Raw genomic sequence first — 23,834 nt, 5'->3', positions numbered from 1 at the left:
CAAGGTACAGAAAGTTCTATCAACCTGTTATTTACCTGAAAGGAAGATATGAAACACTTCCTGACAATATAAGCCTGTACACATCTTCTGGGGATTCTCTCAAGTATATTATCTATTTTTGGGGAAAGACAGAAAAGGAAAAAGATTATTTTAAGACAGGTTTCAATAATTTCAAGTCATTTGTATATTACAGAAGGCATAATTAATTATCACAGAACGCAAAAGTGCTGGAAAAGAGTGGCACCAAGAACGAATGTTTGCAAGTGTGCAACAATAAAACTAATATAAACAATAAAAAATCCTGTCAATCTAAAGAAATACATATTTTAAAACTAACTTTATAGATTCGTGCAGAAGTTGTTCAGCTACAGGCTACAGTGAAAAGGCTTCTGTTCATCTGGATTCTTACATTTCAGCTTGGCCAGTTTGTAGATTTTTTTTTAATTAAGCTTTTAAGATGTAAATCAAAACATGAAAACCCGCAGATATATCAGCAAAGCTATGAATCATCTGGTACACAAACTGTCTGTACACTCAGCAGACAAGACTGTTATTTATGTATGTTTTGATCTTCCTACATCAGAACATTTACATTAATCCAAATTCTGTACTTCCTCCTTTGCACTGCTGAGGCAATATCCAGTAACTAAATCCAGATGCGATAAACTAAAAGAAAACAAAAAATTAAAAAATAAAAAAATTAAAAGAAATCTGTAGCTTCAGAAGCAAAATCCTACAAACAGAATGAATTGAACTTTCTACTGTCAAAAACACTCAGAAAAGAATTCACAAAGGACCAACTTACGAGAAATATCCATATGGTCTTCCATCACAACATGTCTGATCACTCTTGGATAGCCTTTAACACTAAGGTCTCCTTAAAGAATACCTAAAAGTCCTCTTTTTTGCATATCTCTTCTTCAAATACCATCAAACACCATCCCCAGCATGGCCAGGAGGTAACAACTGTTAATAACAAGCTGTCATTAACAGGTCAATATTCAGTAATTTCAAGTTAATACTTTTTCTTTGAAATTGCTTTAACACCCTACAGAAAGTTGGGGTTTTATCACTAATGTTCAGTAAAATTTTTTATTTCTTTTATGCTAACAACATTTTCTCTTAGAGTTATTTGAAAGTAAAAATCCTCATGTATTAATTAATTATCCCCCAAAAACCAAGGCATGGCATATTTACTTTCTGTTGCTTTGGACATTTTTTCTTTTAAAAGTTGGCATTGCTTTTCAAATTTCTTTGATGCTGCTGCAAAGCCAGTTTGAACAAATGGTTTAACATACCATAAACATCCTCCCTCCACACAAAAGAGTTAGAAAAAAAACAAGAGTTAGAACAGATGTTGCTAAAAAAACCCAACAAACAAACCCAGCTTAAAATATAACCTAAACAGACAGCTAAAACAGACATGGCCAACAGGTGACCCCTTTGATTTTCCTGATTCAATTAGTGTGTTAAGCATTTTCTGAGCATTCTTCCTTTGAAATTGGCAGTAGGAAACAAAAAAATAAATCTTTCTTGATAAATAGCTAAGTAGTGAAAACTGCATGTTTTGTGTGTGTGCTTTCACTGCGGAGAGATAAGTGACTTCTGCATTTATATGTGCAAGTATACACCCAAAACAGAAAAGATACTTTAAAAGCCTTCCCAAGTATCATTGAATAACTTATCCTCAGATGGCAGAGTTCATTTTCTATTCTGCAAGCATTCACTGCCTAATTTGGATGTAAAGGTTATCTTCCATGAAATTTCAAACTGAGTGCTTTGATACAGTCCTAATTTGCATCTTGCAGCACAGTGAGCACATATTGCTAGCAACCATATGAATCAAGCACTTCTTTTTTATCAGGAAGAGAGCCCTGTCCCTGAAAAACTTACAAACCCAAGATGTAAAATGGAATTAGCAAACAGATGGTAATTAGACAGAGTTTGTAGCCAGAAATGAGTCACCTGGAAAAAACTTGGGATTACAGAATCACAGAATCAATTAGGCTGGAAAGGATCTCTGAGATCATCCTAGTCCAACCTTTGACCAAACACCACCATGCCAACTAGACCATGGCACTGGGTACCACATCCAGTCCTTAAACACCTTGTCCACCATCTCCCTGGGCAGCTCATTACAATGTTTAATCAATTCATTACCCTTCCTTGTGAAGAAATTCCTCCTACTGTCCAACCAGACTTAAGTGCTATCACACTGTGTAGTATACAAAGAGTACTAATCGTACCACAGGCAAATAGAAATGCAACTAATACTAGCTAATTTTGTAAGCACATGTAGCTCAGAAATGCCAAGGATTTCTCCCATACCTCAGCTGAGCTTTTACCAGTTTCTTAAAGAAAACAAGATTGAATGCAGAAGCATTTGTTTACAAGTCTAACAGCTGCAGGAGACAAGTTTTTTCCATTCCAGAGTGTTGTATTAAAGTAAGTCTAAATAATGTCAGAGTATACTGAAACATGTTAGTTCTTAGGCACAGATCCCACTTCTGAAATTACATTACCAGTGAAATTGCTAGAAACACCTTTTTAACACACATACATATGTGTATGGACTTTTCTTAACACAGCTATATATGAACACTTGCTAAGTACAAGGACATTTTGAAAAACCAATCTGATTTTGGAAATCAAAAATACAACTTGTATTGTACAACTGAAGCAAAATACAGCATATTTACCGAAGAAGGAAACTTACTCTGAAACAGAGATCCTGCTACACACTCAGCTGTGACACTATGACACACAAAAGACACAACAAGTGAACAATTGCAAGAGACAGCTGTTGATGAAATGGTGTACTCAGTGAAAAGTGTTTGCAAAAAAATTAGGTTATTATGAGAATAGCTGGATGAGTGCAATGGTGTAGAGTGCTTTGAAGGTGAAGAATGACATTCTTGCACAATGGGAAAGACGATAAACAGATAATTACTTCACAAGGAAAGCACCCTGGCAGTAACACAACACAAGAAGCTGTGATAGTCAAAGTGGAGACAGGACCAGTTTCTGTCACAGCTTAAGGGAGTACCCACCTAGAAATCCTAGATGTAAGCAAGGCTGGATGAAGGCTGAACATGGGTGAGGCCTGCTTTTAGGTTGGGGTGAACCAAATTCCAGGTATGGAAACAGGTAAGACTGAAGCAGCAAAGCTCAGAGAAGCAACAGATGTCAAGGCAGCAGAGGCCACACATCTGCATTAGGAAATGGTCTGCACCAAAAGAATTGCATCAGTAGACAGAGAGCCAGCATTGAAGATCTGACATCTGTATTACATACTTTCAGCAGCTTTTAAGCTTAACAGCTGGGTTTAGTCTGGTCCTGTGGACAGAATGCCCATTACCTGTTGAGATTGCTCCTACTTAGTTCCATGAAGTGAACCAAAATGCACTAGTCAGCATTTAAGGAAAGATTCACTTAAAAAAATATTTCCGACACATCTATATAAAACTACATACAATATTGTTTCTGACCTGGAGAAGGCCAGTGAAGACTTAAAGATGAACAGTTTCATTGGAATGATGGGGATGAACAAAGGACTAAAGAAAGCAAATAAATGGGAAAGAGAAAGTAGCAGTGATCAAAGACCTGTAGCAGACAGAAGTGTTGAAAAAGAGAAGGACTTTCTAAGGCAGAAAGCAGAACTGAAGTTTCAGAAAAGAAGAGAATGGAAATGTTGATCTGATGAATAGAGAAACAAAGATATATTTGTAAATTAGTGAGGTATGTAGTGGGGCAAGGAGAGGAAATGAGAGAAGACACACTCCAGAAATCAAAATATACAACAGCTGAAACTAATTTGTCCAGATGCTGATTACAATTTATGTTTCTGCTGTGCTTTCTAAGATAATGAAAACTTTCACAAATAAAGTTGTTTTCTTAGGTTAATGCCAGTAAAGCAACAAACAAAGTGACTATTAAAAATATAAAAATATTAAAATAAATTTCAAGCAATGATATTAGCTCTTATTTAGCAGAAGCAGGCATTCTCTGGGATAATTTTTATCCATTTTTGTATATACAAATGAAGAAATGACTATCAGAATTTTAAAATGATTTCCCAAGGGGCTCCTTTCCTGCAGATCAGGGAAATATTTGAAGAAAAAAAAAAAAAAAAAAAAGAAGGCCTTCTTTCAAAAAAACTTACTCAATGCAGCATGCATCCACACGTTCAGCTTTTAGAATTTTCCTACAGTCACATGCAAGTGCAGATACGAGTATACATACATATCTATACACACAAATATAAACTCTTAAAATCTTTTAGATTATCTTCTACTTATGTACATCTCAGGAGAATTGTTGCTATAAGGAATTGATATCTTTCAAGTCAAATATATCATTTTATCACAATCTGCAATCATTTGTATACAGATAATTTAGAAATTTGGTTTTTTTACGCATACAAAAAAAATATCCTCCTGAACTTCAAAATATAGCCAGGAATTTGCTATTAGCAGTTGAACCACTAACATTGCTCCAATCATCCTTTTCATTTAGGACATCTGTTTCTAATTAAGGAACTACAGGCACCTCTGTGAATGGTCAAGAACCATCCAAGTATTGAACACTGGGAAAGGTGCACTCAAGCACTCCTCCTGCCAACACTGCTGTGCAGTCAAACAGCTGCGTTAAAGGTCACTCAATGAAATACAACCGTTTGCAGGATTAGGCGACCCATTCTTTATTTGTGAGCATTTAAAATCAACCAGAGAATGAGAGCTTTTAGCAAGCCTTGTTTTCTTCTGATTCATTAGTGCTTTCAATTCAGCCTTATTTTTCAAGCAACCATTTCCTAGACCAGAGTTATAATCATAGGAACGGTATTCACAATAGGATGCAAAGTATTCTTGGTAGAAAGGGAAATGAGCCTCTGGTTAAAAAAGGCATCTTAACTTTCAATACATGGCATTGCCAAGTTAAATAATGATGTTGCATACAAGACAAAAAGTGTTTAGTAAAAATAATCTATGACATAACTTGTTGCTCTTTCAGGAAAATTAAATAGGCTATTGAAGTAAACTTTACTGTTAGAAACTATACCAACTCAAGTCCGTAAACAGCACTTTAAATTCATACCTATGATATGAATCTACACATACCTGCACATATCTATGATGTGCTCAATATAACCATGTTTAACCACCTGTTCACCCTCAACTGAAAAATCTACTTAAGGCTGCCACCTAAATCATACATTTTACCAACCATGCTGACTTAAAAGCCAGAAAATAACAAGATAATTAATTTTAAACTGCTTACAAGCAACTTTTATGTGATACAACTATGTTCCAGAAATGTCACTCACCAAAGACAGCTTGGACTGCTGTAAACAGCAAATAATTAAATCCACCCATTCTGAACGAATGCAAGTAACTGCTGCGTGCGACCAGACTCAAACACAAGCTCATGCAGTTGTTACAACTTTAAAGTATTAAATATGTTACTTCATGAAAACCTCCATTGGATATACTAGTCATTTAGTAGATTAAATTTCTAGCAATATTCCTAAGGAAAAAATGTTAGATGTTGCAAAATTAAAATAGAAATTTATTAGAATAGTAAGCTTCCTGTATGGATTTGTGTTGTAGTGAAGAAATGCATGCGGCCAACAGTTTCTTCATTAGCAGAAACATAGTCATTAAGTGAATAAAAGTGACAGAGAATGAATAACTGCCTGTCTCTGGCAACTCTCTTTGTTCATCATAAACAAAACCAAGAAACTTCCAATTACCTTTAAACAACAGAGAGAAAGTATAAAAAAACCCTGAACTGACTGGGCTGGGCACATTACTACTTCATGACAGGTAAGAAAGCAACCTAAGACTATAGAGGACCTCCAAAAGAACAAGCCTTCTTGTCCTACGGAGACAAGCAGTTTTCTAGGAACATCCTGGAATATAACCTAGTACAAACAGCAGGAAAGGCTGCCGCTGTGAAGACTAATCACAATTTCCCAAATACATTTCAGAGAAGGTAGCTTTTTAGAGGACACAAACTCAGAGAGAGACAAGATTCCAGGCAACTTTTGCTTAAATGAAAGGTCACTACTTTGTCCATCTTGTCTTTGCCACTTGCTCGTCAAGCACCTCTCACCAAAACACAGCTGACGGTAAACATGGTTTACCCACTCTAAATTTGAGCACTGCCACAGTTACCCATTCACCCAGCTTGGATCACTAGACAGGTTTATCTCAGGCTCAGCCAGAGATAATTCTGCAAGTGTCACAGTAAGAACAGAGCAGTTCAACATCACACCAGTGGGTGCCAATTGATTCTCCAACCTCCAGCTTCTACCCAGAGTTAGGCCCACAACTAGGAAGGACACTAACATATTGAAAAGGCAAAAAACCAATACTATGGATTAGAATGGATGAAGGAAACGCTGCTTACCCTGAAGAAAGAAGATGAGAAAATAGACAAAGTACAGAGATGAGTCCTGGAGAAGGTGACCTGAATTACAGCAGTTCATGGGGCCGTGCCCTGGGAGGGTCACCCTCCAAGTACATAATTAGTGCCAGGCCTGAGAAAAAAAACACTGTTACTAAGTTAATGTAGCCAAGGGGAGAGGGGGGAGCTTGGGAACTGGGTGGACAGGGCACAGAGGGTACATTTTCTTTCGTAATATAGAAGGAGCAATGATGGAAGAAGCAGACTTTCCTCACCCACAGCCAAGTCCTGGTGAAAATCAAGAGAAGCCACTGTAGATATCAACTCAGAAGATCACTGCTGGTTTGGTAGTGTGGTAAGGCCTGAACAGTGCAGATAGCTTTCAAGGAAAAGATTTTTCTTTAAAAGGTGAAGAACAAAAGCTTCCCCCCCCCTCCCTTCTTTCCCTTTTCCCCCTCCACCCAAAAAAAAGTGTAAACATTCAACCCCAACACACTGAATTCTGGCTACCCTTTGTGTGGCTGAATGTGCCAAATTTTCGCTAATCTACATAGAAGAATATTATTCCCACTATGTCTGTAAAAATGTAGAAACAAAATAGCAAATTAAAATAGATGAAAGATGAACAATAAAGGGATTAAGGTCTAAATAGTTGAGAATTACTCTAAAAAATTAATATTTTATTCTAAAACTGCATATACAACAGTGTATTTGTAAACTTAGTTCTTCACTCTTAAGGCCATGTTATACTGAAGAGCTTGAGTTAGGCTGTGCTGTCACATCAAAGTACACCTGGAAGGAAGCAGCAGATGCAGGAGGGGGGAGAAAGAAGTGTGTAGTCTGGAGAGTTCATAAACTATCTCCACTGAAGAGGAAAGAAAGACAAGTTAGATGAAGGGAAGTGGGGGAAACATTAAAACACATCAACTGTGAAGAAAAGACTGAGAACAGACTTTGCTTGAAAACAAGGACACTAACAGCTGCCCTTACCACACCACAGTTAATGAAGACTTTCATAATTGCCTTAGTAGTCCAAATGAGCATATCCCCACATGATACATGTACACACATATACATTTGAACAAAAGATGACGAATGAGAAATCATGCTAATATATCCCAATTCCTTTAATAGAAGTTACAACATTCTGTTTAAGAATACAAATTGAAGGTCAACAAGCCTTTGAAAAGACATGCTCAGAAGCTGAATGTTTATGAGGACACAGAAGTCTAAGAAGAGAACTAGCCATATACAGTTCATTACAGTTTTATAGTTTAAATGTAACTGTGTTTAAAAAAAATAACAAAACCAGAAATCACGCAGACTCACTGTGCCTTGTTATTCTTGAAAACCTAACAAGTGACTTGTAGCACCTGGACCTATACAGAGCAACTTGCACCCAAAACCGTGCTTAAGTTATCAAACACCTTTCAGCACAAGCAGACAAGCACTATTTTTGTCACTAACCCTGCAAAGGCCACATTTCCTTTCTACTTCCTTGCTCTTCATTGAATGAACCTGAACTCCCCCAAACTAATGCATTGCACACCGACACAGTTCCTCAACCTAAGGTAAACTGTTGAAATGGGAACCTACCATGAAGCTAAAAAATTAGAATCAAACAAGAAAACACATTCAATCCACAGAAAACAAAATACAGTATCAACCTATGGGTTACACTTGTAAGATCAGAAAATAAATTACGACAATCAACTCAAGCAACAAAGGGTATTACCAATGTATATGACACAGTCTGATTAACTAAAATTACAGAGAAACTTTCTTAAAGATTTGACCAGTATCTGTATGGATCTTTCTTCAACAAAAAGCACAGCATTCTGAACTAAAGAAGGTAGACACTTAAGCCTACATATGTTTTAAATAAGGAAGTCATCAATATTTCCTTTCAATCAGGAAATATGCTTATAGAAATGTTTATCATGCATTCTGAACAGATCCTGCATCGCTGCTTGCCTCAAAGAGAACAAACCAATTCTCCCTGCAGAAAGCAGAAATATGGGACAAGTATGTGCGAACACTTGAGCAATGAGCTCTGTAATTAAGCTTGCCTCTTCATGAAAGATCATCAAAGAATGCCACGAAAAAAAAAAGCCTCAGGGGCATAGTTTTTCTTCTATGATCTTTCTTCAGTGAAATCCCTCCTAAATGAAACTGGGAAGAAACTCTACCCTACTGTTAAGAAAAAGCAGTGCCAAAGCCAAAAATATTGCACTGGAAAGAAAATCAGCATCTAGCTGAGCTATCTCACTATCTAAAACTTGCAAATTTGCAAGTCAGACATGCCCACATGCAAGGAGGTGACTGATACTCTCAGTATGCTTCACTTTGCCCTGGGCTTTTCAGGGAAACTGCCAAAATATTCAGTGTGTACAATACAGTAACTTAAGCACATCTCCAAACTCTGAGAACTACTGGTGGTTTTGACTAGCCTCTTCTGCCATATGCCGTGTGTCTGCAACTAGCCCTACCACATGCGTTGGCCAGGCAATCAGGATCTCCGTGCTGTACTTCAGGTGGATCTGTGTGAGCACCCTTTCTTTACTCTGCAACTCCCACTTCCTTCACCACAGCTCTCTAAAGCAAAACCTGCCTACTCTCTGTACAACAGCCTCCATTTTTAATTAGTGTGCTTTGGATTGTCATAATCCATACATATTAATCTTAGAGCTTTATTCAAGTCTGTTGAAGCATTCCTCTTCACCTGCATGTTGTTATTGCAACATGGCAGGGCTACCAGGTGATCAAAAATAAGATTTGTGTTAGGTTTTCTGTATACTTTTGCATAGTCAACCACAGTATTTTCTTATTAGATTGTTTTGCCATTCATTAATTTTCTGTACCAAAATTCTGCTCAGAATGTCAGCTGCTATGCCACACAATGCTACTACTACACATATTTAGAACAAGAATATAGGAAAGAACCAAACCCACTTTTTTCCAAATAATGGCTGATAACTGAAGCCAGTCCCCTCCTCTGGGCCTCAATTATGATCAAGTAATTAGGAAGAAGTAGTTTTCCTAAAAGCTGCAGCTGTTTTGTCAACATAATCCCTTAACTGCAAATAAGCTTTGTAACTCATGTTACCGGTTTCCATGTGGTTTAAGAATGCAAAGGTCTACAGCAACATTCCTAAGTGCCTGTTTTTCGAAGAGTGACATGTTTCGAAATACAGATCTCAATTTGTAAAAAGTGCTAGAGAATACAGGCAACACAGAAACCCTGGGGAACAGAAAATGGACATCCTGCATGATGCAGAGAGGCAGCAAGGAGACTGCCTGCATCACAGAAAGTACTGTGTAGCCTTTGCAGCCAATAAATAGGAATAACCTAAGGCTACATGAACTTCAACCCCTCAAATCTCCAACATCAAAAAGTGCATAGCTTTTCATTTCATTTATTACTCAGTAAACAAGAGAAATGGTTACAACTGAGGTGTGTTACAAGTCAAAACCGAACATGAATATGGTACATCGCATCTTTCATCCTGAAGTATTCAGCATTTTATTCCTTGACTACATTTTTGTGTACCAAATACATGCAGTTGAGATGTAAAGCCAGTCCTTTTCCCTTCTGCAGCCACAGACTTGGCTTAGTACCTTTCCAGCCACCTTGTATCTTCCCAGGCTTTACACAGGCTCTAAGCCTACCACACATGCGCACTACTTCTCCTAGGTTAACTGAAGAGATTACCTTGTATTAGAGAAGAAGCAGCTGGGGAAGGAAAGGTTTATTTAAACATGAATGCAACTAGCGAATGACACATTATACTTTGTGCAAGATACTGTTTTTCTATTTTAGAAAAGAAGAGGTTGTGTGGTTGGGGAAAGGTAAAACTTCAAGAATCAATCATTTTTTCTATATGAAAATATTAATACTGATCTTTTTTTCAGTGATGCTCTTATTCTGAAGAACGCAGATTGCAGTAGTGCGGAAAAAACCTAAAATCATACAATTTCATTCACATACCTGCTAGACTTTAGAAACTTTTACTATGTGGTACATTGCTATAATTACGTTAGTAGGATGATTATTCAAGAGAAAACAATTGTTTTTATCTTGCTCTTCTAAAAATTTAGTATGAAAAAATTAACACAGTCAGCAGCTGATGTAAAAATTTAAATACTTACTGCGTAGGAGCCTATGAGGAATGCAGCGTTTGCTTGCTTTTTCTGATCAAACCCAGTATAATGAATTATTTTCTTCCTTATCAATGAAAATGACTGTATCAAGAAAGGAACAAGATTATAATTTTGCATTTTAGACCTTTTACACCTTCTTTTATAAAATCAGAGGAATGCATTCAGAGGAATGGTTCATCAGTGAGAGAACCAAGAATACTGTAGAGTAGTCCCTCAGAAGCTTTGGAAAACTGTACTGCATCCCTACCCAGGTTTTTCCAGTATTTTTCCCAGTATCCAGCCTAAATAATTTTTGATACAAATTACTGAAATCTTTTCTTTTTCTTCTTAAATGCATTCATATTTTTAGTTAGCATTTTTGACTTCATGCCTTATGTAACAGATAGCCATTTATGAGAATAGAAAGTGGCATTCTCAAAAGCATTACAGGTATATTACAGTTGCAAAAATTTTAAATTTTTAAATAATTTAGAATTAAAAATTAAAGAATTTACACATTTTTATTCATTTTTCAAACCCAAATGTACATAAATCCACTAGTATTTGTTTCTGAGGATCAGAACCATGCTTAGATTAAAATATTTTGAAAGTATTTCTGAACTTTATCATAAATAATTATTTTAAGTGTCATCTTGGCATGGCATACCGTTTCTCCATTTATCTTAGAATGTGGGTGGAATGGAATTGTCCATAGAAAGGACACACACGTGTGGTGGCAGTTATCCCCTAACTGGCTTTTGAAATAAATTCTGATGTGCTTGAAACTGCACACTTTGATCAACTGCTAAGCTATCATAAAATGTCATTTTATGCATTTAAATATCAATGTTACTTGCTCAAGATACTAGATTCAATGCATTCAAGACAAATAAACTCCAGATCAGTAGCAGAAATATGCTCTCAGAAATCCTAACACATCTGTCCAATGTCAAACACAAGACATGGAAAGGGACTATAACACAGACTTGTGTTGCCTCAGAGCATCCTGTATACAAAAATCAGAGACTCTCATCTCTGGCAAACCACAGTTACCCAGCTGGGAGTTTACCATCTCCCAGATCGGACCACTAAACAGGTTTATCTCAGGCTTAGCCAGAGATAATTCTGCAAGTGCCCTAGTAATAACAGAGCAGCAACATCCCACCCGTGTGTGCCAATTGCTTCTCCAACCTAAAGAATAAAGCAAGTCTGAATTATGCAAACTATTATCTGTGACAGACATCAAGGAATGAAGAAAAAAAAAAATACACTCTTAGTCTATAATGTGCTGTATATTTCCCACTTTTCACACTTCAGTGGCAGAAAGATCTAAGGAGATTTGAACGGGCAAACTGTGATTGACATTAAGGAAAATAAGCTTTTTTATCTACCAAACAGGTTTTACACTCCAACATCTACTAAAGGTCAACTAACTTGTAGTCAGTTGTGTTAATTAATTTAAGAAATCCATTTTTAAGACACTACGCTCTATCAAGAGCCCAATCCCAAAAAATTACTGAGCTCCTGTAAGAGATAATAATCTGCAGTAGGAGCAGAGTATCTTCCTTCAGGCCAATGCTATCAATGCTACTAAAGATCAAATGTTGTAAATTACTGAAGAATGTCAGTATCAGAGGAGAAGACCAAGTCAAACAAAAAACATTTCAAATAAAAGCATAGCACAGCACTCTCGAGCTCACTCAATATTGGCAGATTGCCAACAGGATTGAATTCCAGGAAAGAAGCTTTTCATATAAAAGAGACTGTTTTCATTTAGCAACTGATCTTCTAAAACCTAAACGATAGCTACTGCCACAGTTGTGCATCTTTTGGTTCTTAAAACTAAGTGGGTTTTCCATACTGATCCTCCTCCTCCCTAAATTCACCTCAATAAAATCTAGCATTCATATTCAGAATTCAGATGGATTAGGAAAACAGGAAAGCACCTGAACCATAACAACAACAATAAAAGAAATTTTGGCTCATTTGTTTTTGTTTTTTAGAAAGCCAGTAATACTGGCTTTTGAATAAAAAACCCAAGCATTACCTTTAATTTCTTATTTAGCTTGCAGCAGTATCTGTAGACCATTGCCAGATTGAGTGGTCCAAAGTCTGCATAGAAGCTGTTAGAAGAAAGGGGAAGAATTGTACATGACCCCTGTAAATGCCTCTTTTTTTAACAAGATGCACAAAGCAAGGAGTAATAATACACGTGATACACATACATCATTCTAAAAACGAGCAGGCTTTCTTATATAAACACGTACTGATTTGTTGGAGGAAAGGTTTTGTCATCTTTAAACATGGACTGTCGTCTTTGTTTTTCACACAGCACCATTCAAAATACTAATATCCAGGTTTTAAGAACTACTTCGCGCTACTGTATCACTCTGTGACAAGTTTTTAAACTGTATTTTAAGAGGAACTAATAAGCTTTACTTTTAAAGGAGGTAATACATAGTGCCAGAGAAAAGGGAACACAGAGAATAAAGATTGATTAGTGTGTTAAAAACCAGCAAGCATGCCCTTGATCAAAACCAGTTGAAGAATTAGGAACATTCCACATCATGTAAAAGGCAAACATTGTTCACTCCAGGGGAAATAATATATCCATTGTCAGCTCATAAAGGCTTGAATTGACTTTGCCATTTTTTTCCTCTGATTCTAGGAAGTTCAGACATTCCACTTAATACATGAGGAACCAAAGACACCCCCTTTAGTCTGGCAGTTCAATGTGCACTTCTGAATCTATATGGCTGTATCGTGTTCCCGTGTCTTCTAACAGGAATGGGTATAATGAAAGCTTCTGCTTTGAAAAATTTTTAAGAAATCCTGATGGGAAAGCAAGAAACCACTCTAAGGTCTATAAATCATCATGGCATGTTTGGTCTGAGAAGACCCAACTCATGTAATTAGTTCTCCAATGATACTGATTCCTCACTGCTGTTGTTCTGACTAATTTATTTCTGTAAAAAAAACAAGAAAAAAAAAAAGTCGGTACTTACTTCTCATACACAAGTTCATCATCTATGCAGAAATAATGGGTATTTGCAGCTCCGCTCTTTGGTTTTTGGCAGAGAATTGCAAAATAAAGGCGATCTGAAATGCAAGAAAATTGGAAGCTTTTATAAACATCATGCTTTTTTGCTGAAAGTCTGAAGTATTACCTCTCAATGGGACAACTTTAAATGGTTTAGAATGAAGAAAATCTTCTTTTAAGTATTGAATTAGGTATTATTATTTCTCCAGTGTTAAACAAACAAAGCACACAAAGATGGAGGTTTTTTGCTCAGCAGCATTCCCATAATCCCCAGCTCTTAAGTATTCTTTCCCAAAGTGCTCCTTGTTTGATGACTTCGCAAAATAGCAGGACCCTGACTTGCACCCACGCACAGAGCAGAGACCTCCTTCGGCAGGTGGTTGCACTCGAAATACCAATGCACACACCACACCCCCCCAAACTAAACCACAAATCCCTCTGCACCTCTGAGCACCTACGTTAAACTAAATGATGAAGCACACTCACACCAAAGCACAGGCACTTCTTTCTGTAAAGCCATGATTTTGACAGTAGTGCCATGCAATTAAAGCCTGCAGGTAACAGGCTCGGGAAGGATGAACAGGGCAGCCCATGCTGCCCATGGGAACACCAGCCAAGCCTCCACCTGGACATCTCCATTCAAATTTCCATTCCCACCCCAGCTGCCCCTTCAAAGCCTGTGTACCTGCAGGCAGGAGGCATCTTGTACTTGCCCTGGCTTCCTTTGTTAAGAGGGGAAAAAAATACCAGCAATATTCACATAGATATAAATTACTTTTATGGCTGGGGAAGCTGAAGCCCCAGTGAACTTTAAACACTGACTGTACTCCTGCTATAAATTGCTATGCTTGCGGTAATTGGTCAATAAAAATTGAGGCTTGCAGCACCACCACAATACTTGTCTTCCTCCTGCTGAGAAATATCATCATAAAATATTTGGATTAAAATTCAGACCTAAAAGGAAAGCTTTTGTTTCCCCAAATTAGTTCCCTAGAACAGAGATATTATTTAAGTATCAAAACAGATCACCTGCATGAATTATTTCAAAACACGATTTGTGATGAAGAAAAACTCTGTCAGTTTTTAGACATCAGGGGGTAAAAAAAAAATCACTTTAAGCTTCAAAACAACATCATCCATGACCAGCACTTAGAAATCATTACCTGTATCTTGAAATTACATGTCAAAGTATGCCATGAAAGGAGTTACCATATCTATATTTTAACAGTCACATGCTCAGTGCTCATCTACATACACTAGTATCTCAAAAGGTGAAGGCAGACACCAAAAATGTACCAAAAATTGTACATTTTCTTAATGCTTATTTCAGTAGAACAGCAGCCTGATGTGAGTGGTTTGGTTTAAACATTTACATGTCAGGAGCAACAGTAGGATGTACAGTACCTCCTAAGCAAGTCAGGCACCTACTTCCTTACTCTCTAGCAGAAGCAATGCACCCAATTTACTTATTTAATTTCTAATAGTCCCATCGTGTAACCAGAACAGCTGCAGTCCTAGATGGGAAGTGCATTACCTGCTTCTGTACCTCCCAGCATTTACCAAATCATCCCCTGAAAACAAGCCAAAGGATAAAATTTAGAATAATGCGTGCATTTCTAAGAAGTGGCTAAACTGGCCTACAAAGTCAATTATGTGTGGAAAAGCAAGTGCACCAATGCTCCAGCTAGATACAAAATATGCTATGGCAAAAACTACTTCATAGAGAGGCAGTCCTGGGGGTGGACTTTTGGAGGTGGCTCCCCACCATTGTGTTAATCACTGAACTGTGTCAAGGTGCATTTGCATGAATTAGAAACTGTAACAGGTATCCCTAGGCAATACTAAAAAAAAGAAGGAAAAAAAAGAAAAAAAAAAGAAGGAAAATAAAAGAAAAATAAAAGGAAAAAGCAAAGAAAAAAAAGGAAAAAAAGGAAAAAAGAAGGCAAGAAAAAAAGAAAAGGGAAAGGAAAAAAAGAAAAGAGGAAAAGAAGGTAAAAAGCTGCCTTGCTTACTTACTTCCCTCTGCTCTGAGAATGAGAGCTAACATGAGTACAGGAGAACCGAGGGCAAGGGAGGAAGCAGAAAGGAGAACTGAGAGGATGCGATTGTGTTTAAACTGGCATTGCTAGATTAAACACATGTCACGGCAGCCCCAAGCTATAATTTCACACCACTTCTAAATTGATTTAATGGCTAGCTGCCACCAGGTTCCTTACAAGGAAAAATCTTCTGAGTTAGCTTACTGAACCAGCCTGATGGGGGTTAACAGCAGGAACATGCAGCCAAGATTTTTCCCTCCATGGCATCTGTCCTTAAGTGCCAGTCTAATTATTGACTAGACTGAGCTCTCCCTCTTTATTATACACAAACAATAACCGCATCAAAGTCTGGGAAGAATGACTGTGGTACTCAAACTGAGTACCGTGGGTACTCAGACACTACCTTCTTGCACTCCAACTTCTTCACAGAAACTTTACATCATTTTTGAAAATGCCAAAGTACTTTGCAAAGAGCAATCCAAAATCTTCAAATACAAAAGGAGGACAAAAATGAAAGCAAATATAATTTACACAGGTCAAAGACCTAAAATAATTTAGCATTTTGCTCCTAAACAGGATTTGGAATAAAAGAATCACCTGCATCCTCAGTGCTCATATTCTTATTGAAATTCTTCTGCAGCTTGCAAAAATGTCCAGCAAAAATAAGAATTCCTATCTTGAGCAAGCAGCATGTATGTGGCCTTCTGAATTGCTATTGGCAATGGTTCTCTGAACTGTGTTCATTGTTGCTATTCTTAAAATACCTGAAAGAAACTTGAGTTTAATGAGTTTACAGAAGTACCTCACAGTAAGAGCAGTGTGTGTCAAATGCCAATATCCTGACAAGCTGTCCATTCCTGTGCACTGCTAACAATTACTCCCTATTATGTAAACAGCAGGCTCCATCTTTTTAACATGTTTCCTATGGGGAGATTTTAGAAAAAAGAAATTTCCTGTGAGTGTATTTACCTTTCTACTGATTTACCAGTCCAGCATCTGAAAAATGCTGTATTACTCACCATGTCTGTTTTTACCTGTTTTTTTTTCCAAACATATTCCAAGTTCTATTTAGTCAAGGATTAGTGAGTTGATTTTTTTAACAGAAATTAAGAGAAAGTAGAATTCCTTCATTAAGGATCTGATTGCAGGATTGAGAGTTTATATATATAATACACTCAAGGACTGATGATTTGATTTCACTAGGATTCCACAAAGGTTTGGACCACCAGAGCAAGGCTTCCCTTTCATTATCTCCATGTTTCCTTTGCTAATTTTAGCTTTTTAGTATTTCATTTACATATAGAGCACTTAAGCACTTCCTAATTCCTGCAAATTTCTGATAAAAAATCATCCTAAAACTATCAAACTAGAGCAGACCTTCCTAATCATCTCTCAGAAGAACAACAGAGTAGGGCTCACTGCCTTACAGGCTGCATCTGCTCTGCAGTTAGGAGATATGGCTGCAGCATGTTAGATATACTTCAAATACACTTAATTTTGTCAGCCTTATATAACAAAACAGTTAAAATACATAAGCACGGATGTCACTGCAGGCAATTATTTTGAGTAAGCATTCAATGTACAACAAAATAAGCCTACATACCCCTAACTGAGCTACTGCTGGTACCTCAACTAGTGAGACTAAAGCTAACACAAGCATGACTGTCCAAGCTAATTGCAGAGTGTATACAGAAGCAAAAGCACTCTGCTTGTTTATTAGAGCCACAGTGTTCTGTGGAAATAGATGTACAGAAAATGGAGAGGTACCACTTCAAAATCACATTAATGTGAATTTAGAGATGAAAAAATAATCTCCTTCCTTTACTCTCAAAAAGCCTGATGCTTCTCAGGTTGTGCTGCACAGGCCTTCAAGACAGAAATTTCATTAATTCAAGAATTACAGTTGGACTTGATGATTTTAGAGGCTTCCTCCAACCTAAGTCATTCCATGACTTTAAGTGACAACTAAATAGTAAACAGGCACTAGTGGCAAGACAAGTCTGCATATGATCAGCAAACATTATTTAATACAAACAGAAATTCTACAGTTCTATTGTTAAATAGATGCCTTAGAAGAGAAACTCAAGAGACTGACAGTACTACAAAACCCAATGCTAGTCTGTTTTGAATCATCAGGAATGCAACCAAAGAGTTTTTATTATTGTAAGAGGAGTGTATATCTAAACTCAGAGTTGGTATATGGAATTTTGTCGTGTTTGACTTAAAAAACTTCAAAATATTTGAAAGACATGAGAGAAAACGTAAAAGGCAAATCCTGTTGCAATGACAAGACAAAAAGCAAAGTTGTTTAAGATTTTCTTTTTAGCCTTTCTATCCTTGAAAAAATTCATTCAGACATCACTATATTTCAAATTTAGCTAATGATAGAGTTGGCAATTAGAACAACAGCCTGGACTGTGATAAAGGAAATGAAAGCACACTAAAAAGATAAAGGAACTTTTTTTTTAAACAAAAAACTATGAAAGCATTATTTTCAGTGCCATGTTATGACTGATCAACACTGTTACTTCACTTATAGAGAGAGCTTCCACTCTGCTGCTCTTGACTGATACACAAGAATACATATGTTCATGTGCTTTCAGTGCTGGATTAGACACTAAAAGCCTTAAACATGTATTTAAAATCTTAACTTTGGGAAAGACTCAAAAGTAAGTGAAGTCATATTGATAAAAGATCAAGCACAGGTTTGGTACTGAGATAGCAGCATAATAAAAACTAATTGAAAGTGGTGACAGTCAAAATATTGGAAGCTTAATGGAACTTATTAGAAGTGTCCTTAGCATTCTAGAAAAATACACAAAATTTGGGCACACAAAGTTTATAATGACAAGCCAGCACTCCTGGAAAAAGACCATTTAATGGTTTGGAAAAAAAAAACCAAACCGCACTACAAAACCAAAAAACCAATCCACATAACAATGAATACATTAAAATGAATATTTAATTATCAACTCCAACTGACAGTATAAGCAAAATTATTCTCAATGAAGGAAAAAAAATAGGTATATACACTGCAGCTTAGAGCATCCTTTAAGATGCTAGTTCCATACTGTAAACAAACTGGATATACATTCAGCAGGAAGAACAATCAAATGTCAAGAAATGACCCATGACCTTGTATCACTTGAAATTTAATTTCAAGTATAGTTGTTGTAGTTATTTCATTTTAAAATTCACTACTGAAAATAGGTGAGAGAGAAACCCACACCTTTTGCCTGAGGTTTATGCATTATAATTCCACCTCTTCTTTAAAATGTTGTTTATAAAATCAGAGCAATGAGAAAGAAAAGCAGCCGAGGAAAGGAAATGAACAGCTTTCAAGCATCTCACAGAGCATTGCTACATTTTATTTAGATCATATAAATTACTTCTCTCAGAGATCAGAAGGATATGGGAATATGCTTCTAATAAACAGAAGAAATGCATTCAGTTCCAGCAAATTGAATTCATACCAGCAAGCCTCGTGCACTAGTCGACAAAGAGACAATGATAAAGCTTACCATGCATCTTAATAGACCAAAATAAACAATTTTTTTAAAAGGACAGCTTTCTTGAACTAGCCTTAATAGTAAACAAAAAAATTTAGACAGTTCAGATTAATAGTTATTCTGCCACACGGCTGATGCATACAATCAATTACAAAATAAAGAAATGCAATGATTATTGTAAGTCTGTTGGGTATAAAATTCCTAGAATGGATTTGAAACTTTGCTGTTTATGAATGTAACATCACACAAGAAAAGATCCATAAATCTTTACAGCAATTTGGGTTTATGTTCCGCTTCTGTCTTTTGCAAAGATGAAAATAAGGGTAGCCTGCAATGTTCTTAGTAAGTTTGACACTGTTTCTGTAAGTAGATACGCTAACACAGATCTCTCAGCTTTTACAGTGGTTCAAGTATTTACCAGTACATCCATTCGTTAAGAATAAGACCTTATGCTTTAATTTGTCTCCAGTCTATGCCTATTAATTAACTCCTCAGAACCACATTACAAGAAGGCAGAACTGACATTTCAAACTTTGACATAACTTTACAACAGCTGAATAAAAAGGTAAGCCTGTTATCTTACTAAGATTTCTCTTTAAAAAAATAAGTATGACATTGTAGCAAACTAAAAATCAGACTGTAATTCAAATCAGGATTAAAAATTAGACAATAAAGAGCAGCCACTGTGCAGAGCAAGATCAAGACAAAATGAAGTATTGTTAAATATAATAATCTAGTGCACTTTAATCAAATTTACTATACTAGGTACTGCTGCACATAGTGAAATCCCACTGAAAAAACACAGGTCAAAGCCTGGGCACTCTAATGAATTTAAATGGGTGAACATTTTTTGAAGGAGAAAATACAGTTATTTAATGGGCCTGTTGATGCCAGACACACATTAGCAGATCCAAGCAACTGCTTCATGAGAATGGTTAGACAGATCTGTTTGCTGGAGATGTGAGCTGGACAGGGCTGAGTGGTGATCCAGGTAGTGAAATCACTTTGATAGCAAAAAGTCATTATCTATCACATGAGTGGTTTCCACACTTGACCTTAAAATCATACTATCATCATGTCCTATATAAATGGTTGCTGTTATAGAAAAAATACACATATGGGGTTATTGGAGCCTTAGAGTTCTGTAGATAAGTACACCATTATGTTTCTCTGGGTAGACGAGGCCTAAAATGCTGTATTTTTGGCAGGAATGTTTAGGATTTTACTCCCTGACAGTATTAAAGCTTTTTAAAAATAAGAATCTGGTAAGCTCTGGCAGTTTACATTCTTTCTACATTGCTATGCCAAATTTTCAAAACAAAATCTTACGGTTTTCTAAGCATACAGTTATCTAGGAGACACACTAGTTAATTTAAGGACTCCTGCTTCTTGGCACAGAAATAAAAGGTACATTGGTACCTTTTCTGCATGTTTGTTCTTTATATTTTTGCTTGCTCTGTTCACTTTCTGTTCATTTTCTGTGCCCTTCACTGAGATGTGCCGGGAGGTTTATTTCTTGCTTTCTGTGAGAAGTTGTAAATACACTACAATTCTGAGATCGTGACACATGACTTAAAAAGTAATTTTTGTTGTTGTTGTTGCCGTTAGGCAACCTAAACTCAAGGTCGTCCTTTAGCTGGGTAACTCAAACTCGGAATTTTCTGGCTGTGATTCAATAGGCTTCTTAAAAGAGGCAGATTCCTGTGCCAAAACAAAGCGCGGCTGGGAGCCTGGAGTCACGAAAAGGAAGGACGATACTGAGCAAACCTGCCCGCACAAGCTGTTGGCATTTGCGTGTCAAGAAGCGGCGCGACGTTTGCCCGTTATTTTACCCATTAGCCGATATTACTGCATCAGGAGAAACATAGATATGTGCGTGTGTGCGTATCCATCTCCCCGATACGTGGAGAAATGTGTTCCTTTCCCCCCCCCCCCCCCACAACGTGTCGAACGGACAGAAATGTGTTTAACGCTGTTTTCCGTTTGCTCTCTCTCGCAGGCAGAAAACGCCAGCACGAGGCAATTGGTGCTCGGTGCGGCTCGGGCTACCGGGACATCGGCAGGATGAGTTATCCCGCCGGACGAGCGGTGCAGTTCTCAACAACACTTCGCTGAGTGACACGCCAGAGCTCGGGGACCGACCGACCCACCGCCCGGACGGCAGCGGCTGCCGAGCGCCCCAGAGTCCCGCCGGGAACCGCGCCGGCGGGAAGTTTTCCTGCCCCGCGGGCACGTCTCCCACCCGAGGCCGGAGCGGCGCCCACCGCCGGCGGGATGGGACGCGACGGGACACCGGGACACCCCCGCCCCCCGGCACAGCCCCCTCACCCGCGATCCTCAGGCAGGTCTCCGGCCCGGGAGGGGGCAGCTGCCGCCGCCGCTCCGCCTCGCCCCCCGCCGCCCGCGGCGTCGCGCCCCGCGTCCTCTTCAGCGCGGGCGGCGCCGGGGCTGCGCGGCGCCGCGCCTCGGCCCAGGTCTTCCGCTTCATGGCGGAGGCGGCCGCGGCGCTACGATGCCCTCATCCCGCGGGGACCGGGCGGCCGGAGGGAGGGGAGGGACCCCGCGGCGGCGAGGGCGGCGGCGGCGGCTGACGCGTCCCCGCGGACACCGCCCCCTCCCGCCGCACCTTCGCCCCCCGCCCGGCGGAGCGCCCGCCGCACCCCCAACGGCCGCCCCTGATTGGGGCGCGCGGTGTGGCGTCAGCGGCGCGGAGCGGCGGGGGAGTGACGTCATGGCGGCCGCGGTAACAGGTGGGCCGGGGCACGCGCCGCCCCCCCCCGTCCCCGGGCGCCGCCTGGCTGGGCGCGCGCCCGGCCCGCGCTGCTGACGTGGCGCCGGGCGCTGCCGGGATGGGAGATCACGGCCCCGGGGGGGAGGGCTCCCGCTCCCGCCCTTGGCAATCCGCATGGACCCCGCCCGCTCCTGGGGCGTCGCAGTCCTCCAGGTGCCCCTCATGACATGTGCCAAAAGAGGGGCGCAAGGCCTTTGTAAGGCCAGCTGAAAACAGTCCAGTACATGCAGGCTTCTGGTCTGAACATTAAATGAACTTTCGTGGAAAGTTAAAGTAACTGCGTTTGAATCTGCCTCTTAGACACAGCGATACTTTGAAACACACAGTTACTTTAAATAGCTGTAGCACTGAACCAAGCTAGTAGGTAAAACAGCTTCTGAAAACCACTCCCTTCCCACCTCCGTCTCATTGGCCGTGATGAAAGCCCTTAAGGAACTGCTCAATCGTCGCTGAGTGTGCCTGCCTACTTACGGAGGAAAACCTATTGGAAACTAGTTGCCACTTTTCACAGTATAACTTTTTTGAAAATATCTTTTCTAAATAACACCAGAGACCTAAAAGTCTGCTGACACTTCGGAAACAAATTCATCCAAGGATTGTTGGCCATCGTTGTTCCAATTTATTATGAATGTGGTAGTCATTGTCTCGCAGTGCTCCAGCAAACTCTCTGAAGCTGTTGCCAGATGCAAAAAGCAGGGCCGATGCCTTGATTAGGACATTTCAGCTCTTGTGCTGAATCCTCCTCTCTTTCCTCCCTCTTTGTTTGTCTGCAGTTTGTGAGCCTTTCTGAAGAAATTATTTTCCTGGGATAATACAGAGGTTGTGGTATGGTTCTTGTCGGTATTGAAATGGTGAGGGTGGATGACTTGAACGTAAAGAGCTGGAAAACTACAGCTTAATTCATTCCAATACCTTTTAACAGTCCATAGTTCTTTCAGCTATAGTTAGTTAAATGCATTTATTAGGACCAACAGAACTATTACCATTGTATATATTTTTTAATTCTACTAAAAGCAAAACAATCAGGGAGGCAGCTAGAACATTTCCTTTAAAATCAAAAGCACCAAGAACAACAAAAACTGCAAAACAAAAGTGGAATAAGAATCAGTGTCCTTGACTGTGATTATCAGGTGAATGAAGCAGTGTGGAAGCTCTACAAATAAAATGAGTATTCATCATTCATTCTCTTTGAAAATAATTTTTCTGTGCTTATTGTCTTTATTTTATAAACATATGACCACTTTTCCAGCCTGCTTTTGTCTGTTGTTTAAGTAACATAAGGCAGAGAGGCAGATGCATTCCAGAGTTTCTGGCATGCTGAAAAATATTGGTGAGCAGGAGCAGTGCTGGAAGGAGGAGGCAGCTCCTTATTTGTGACTGTAGGGGCAGTGGTTCATGAAGAGCAGACTTCATTCCCCTGTGAGCCTCAGCTGCTTGCCTGTCCCAGTCTGTTATGCCAAGTTTGAGGAAGCCTCTGGCCAGCCCTGAAATCACAGGGGTTCAGAGTCTGCACAAGACTACCTTTAGCCCTGTGCTGAGTGCTGTTAATCAAAGCAGAGAACTTACAACAGTACTTTTCTATTAATAATATCCTTCTTCTAAACGCATAGTATCAAAATAGGGTGTAATGAAGAAGTTGCTAAAGCATAGTATCTTTAATAGAATTACTTTTTTCAGTATTGTTATGTTTCTTAAGCAAGCTTTTTATTTTTCATCAAGGAACAGTGCATTTAATTTCACATGCTCTTAATGGTGTAAAGCTTTGCAGACCTTGCTCTGGGCCTGTCAGTGACCTTAATGGATGCAGGAACAAACATCTTCACGAAAAGCCATTTTACAATTTCATTAAAGCTTAAAAAGGGAGAAAATTTGTAGTTGAGACATGTATGTATGGATGGTAGCATTTTACA

The 23,834-nt window shown here is 38.8% G+C and overlaps 1 protein-coding gene across 8 annotated transcripts in view; it reads right to left on the bottom strand.

Annotated features, from left to right (window-relative positions):
* The window catches only part of CDC14B (cell division cycle 14B), a 52,344-nt gene extending 30,590 nt beyond the window's left edge, over window positions 1-21,754 (bottom strand). For 3 of the 8 annotated variants that reach the window (XM_048292233.1, XM_048292237.1, XM_048292234.1), the window contains exons 1-5: window positions 21,462-21,752; window positions 13,551-13,644; window positions 12,593-12,668; window positions 10,555-10,647; window positions 36-112 (exon numbers count right to left, since the gene is read on the bottom strand). In XM_048292233.1, coding sequence (XP_048148190.1) covers window positions 36-112; window positions 10,555-10,647; window positions 12,593-12,668; window positions 13,551-13,644; window positions 21,462-21,621 — 500 coding nt within the window. In that variant the 5' untranslated portion in view covers window positions 21,622-21,752. Of the gene's footprint in view, window positions 1-35; window positions 113-10,554; window positions 10,648-12,592; window positions 12,669-13,550; window positions 13,645-16,221; window positions 16,295-21,461 lie in introns of those variants that run through there. The other 5 variants (XM_048292232.1, XM_048292235.1, XM_048292239.1 and 2 more) reach the window with 4 other exon arrangements.
* Between the last annotated feature and the right edge of the window lie 2,080 nt (window positions 21,755-23,834).

The sequence above is a fragment of the Corvus hawaiiensis genome, chromosome Z, assembly GCF_020740725.1.
Source record: "Corvus hawaiiensis isolate bCorHaw1 chromosome Z, bCorHaw1.pri.cur, whole genome shotgun sequence".
NCBI classification, from domain to species: Eukaryota; Metazoa; Chordata; class Aves; order Passeriformes; family Corvidae; genus Corvus; species Corvus hawaiiensis.
Note: the sequence above shows the minus strand (reverse complement) of the source record. Positions and strands in the feature narration are given on the sequence as shown.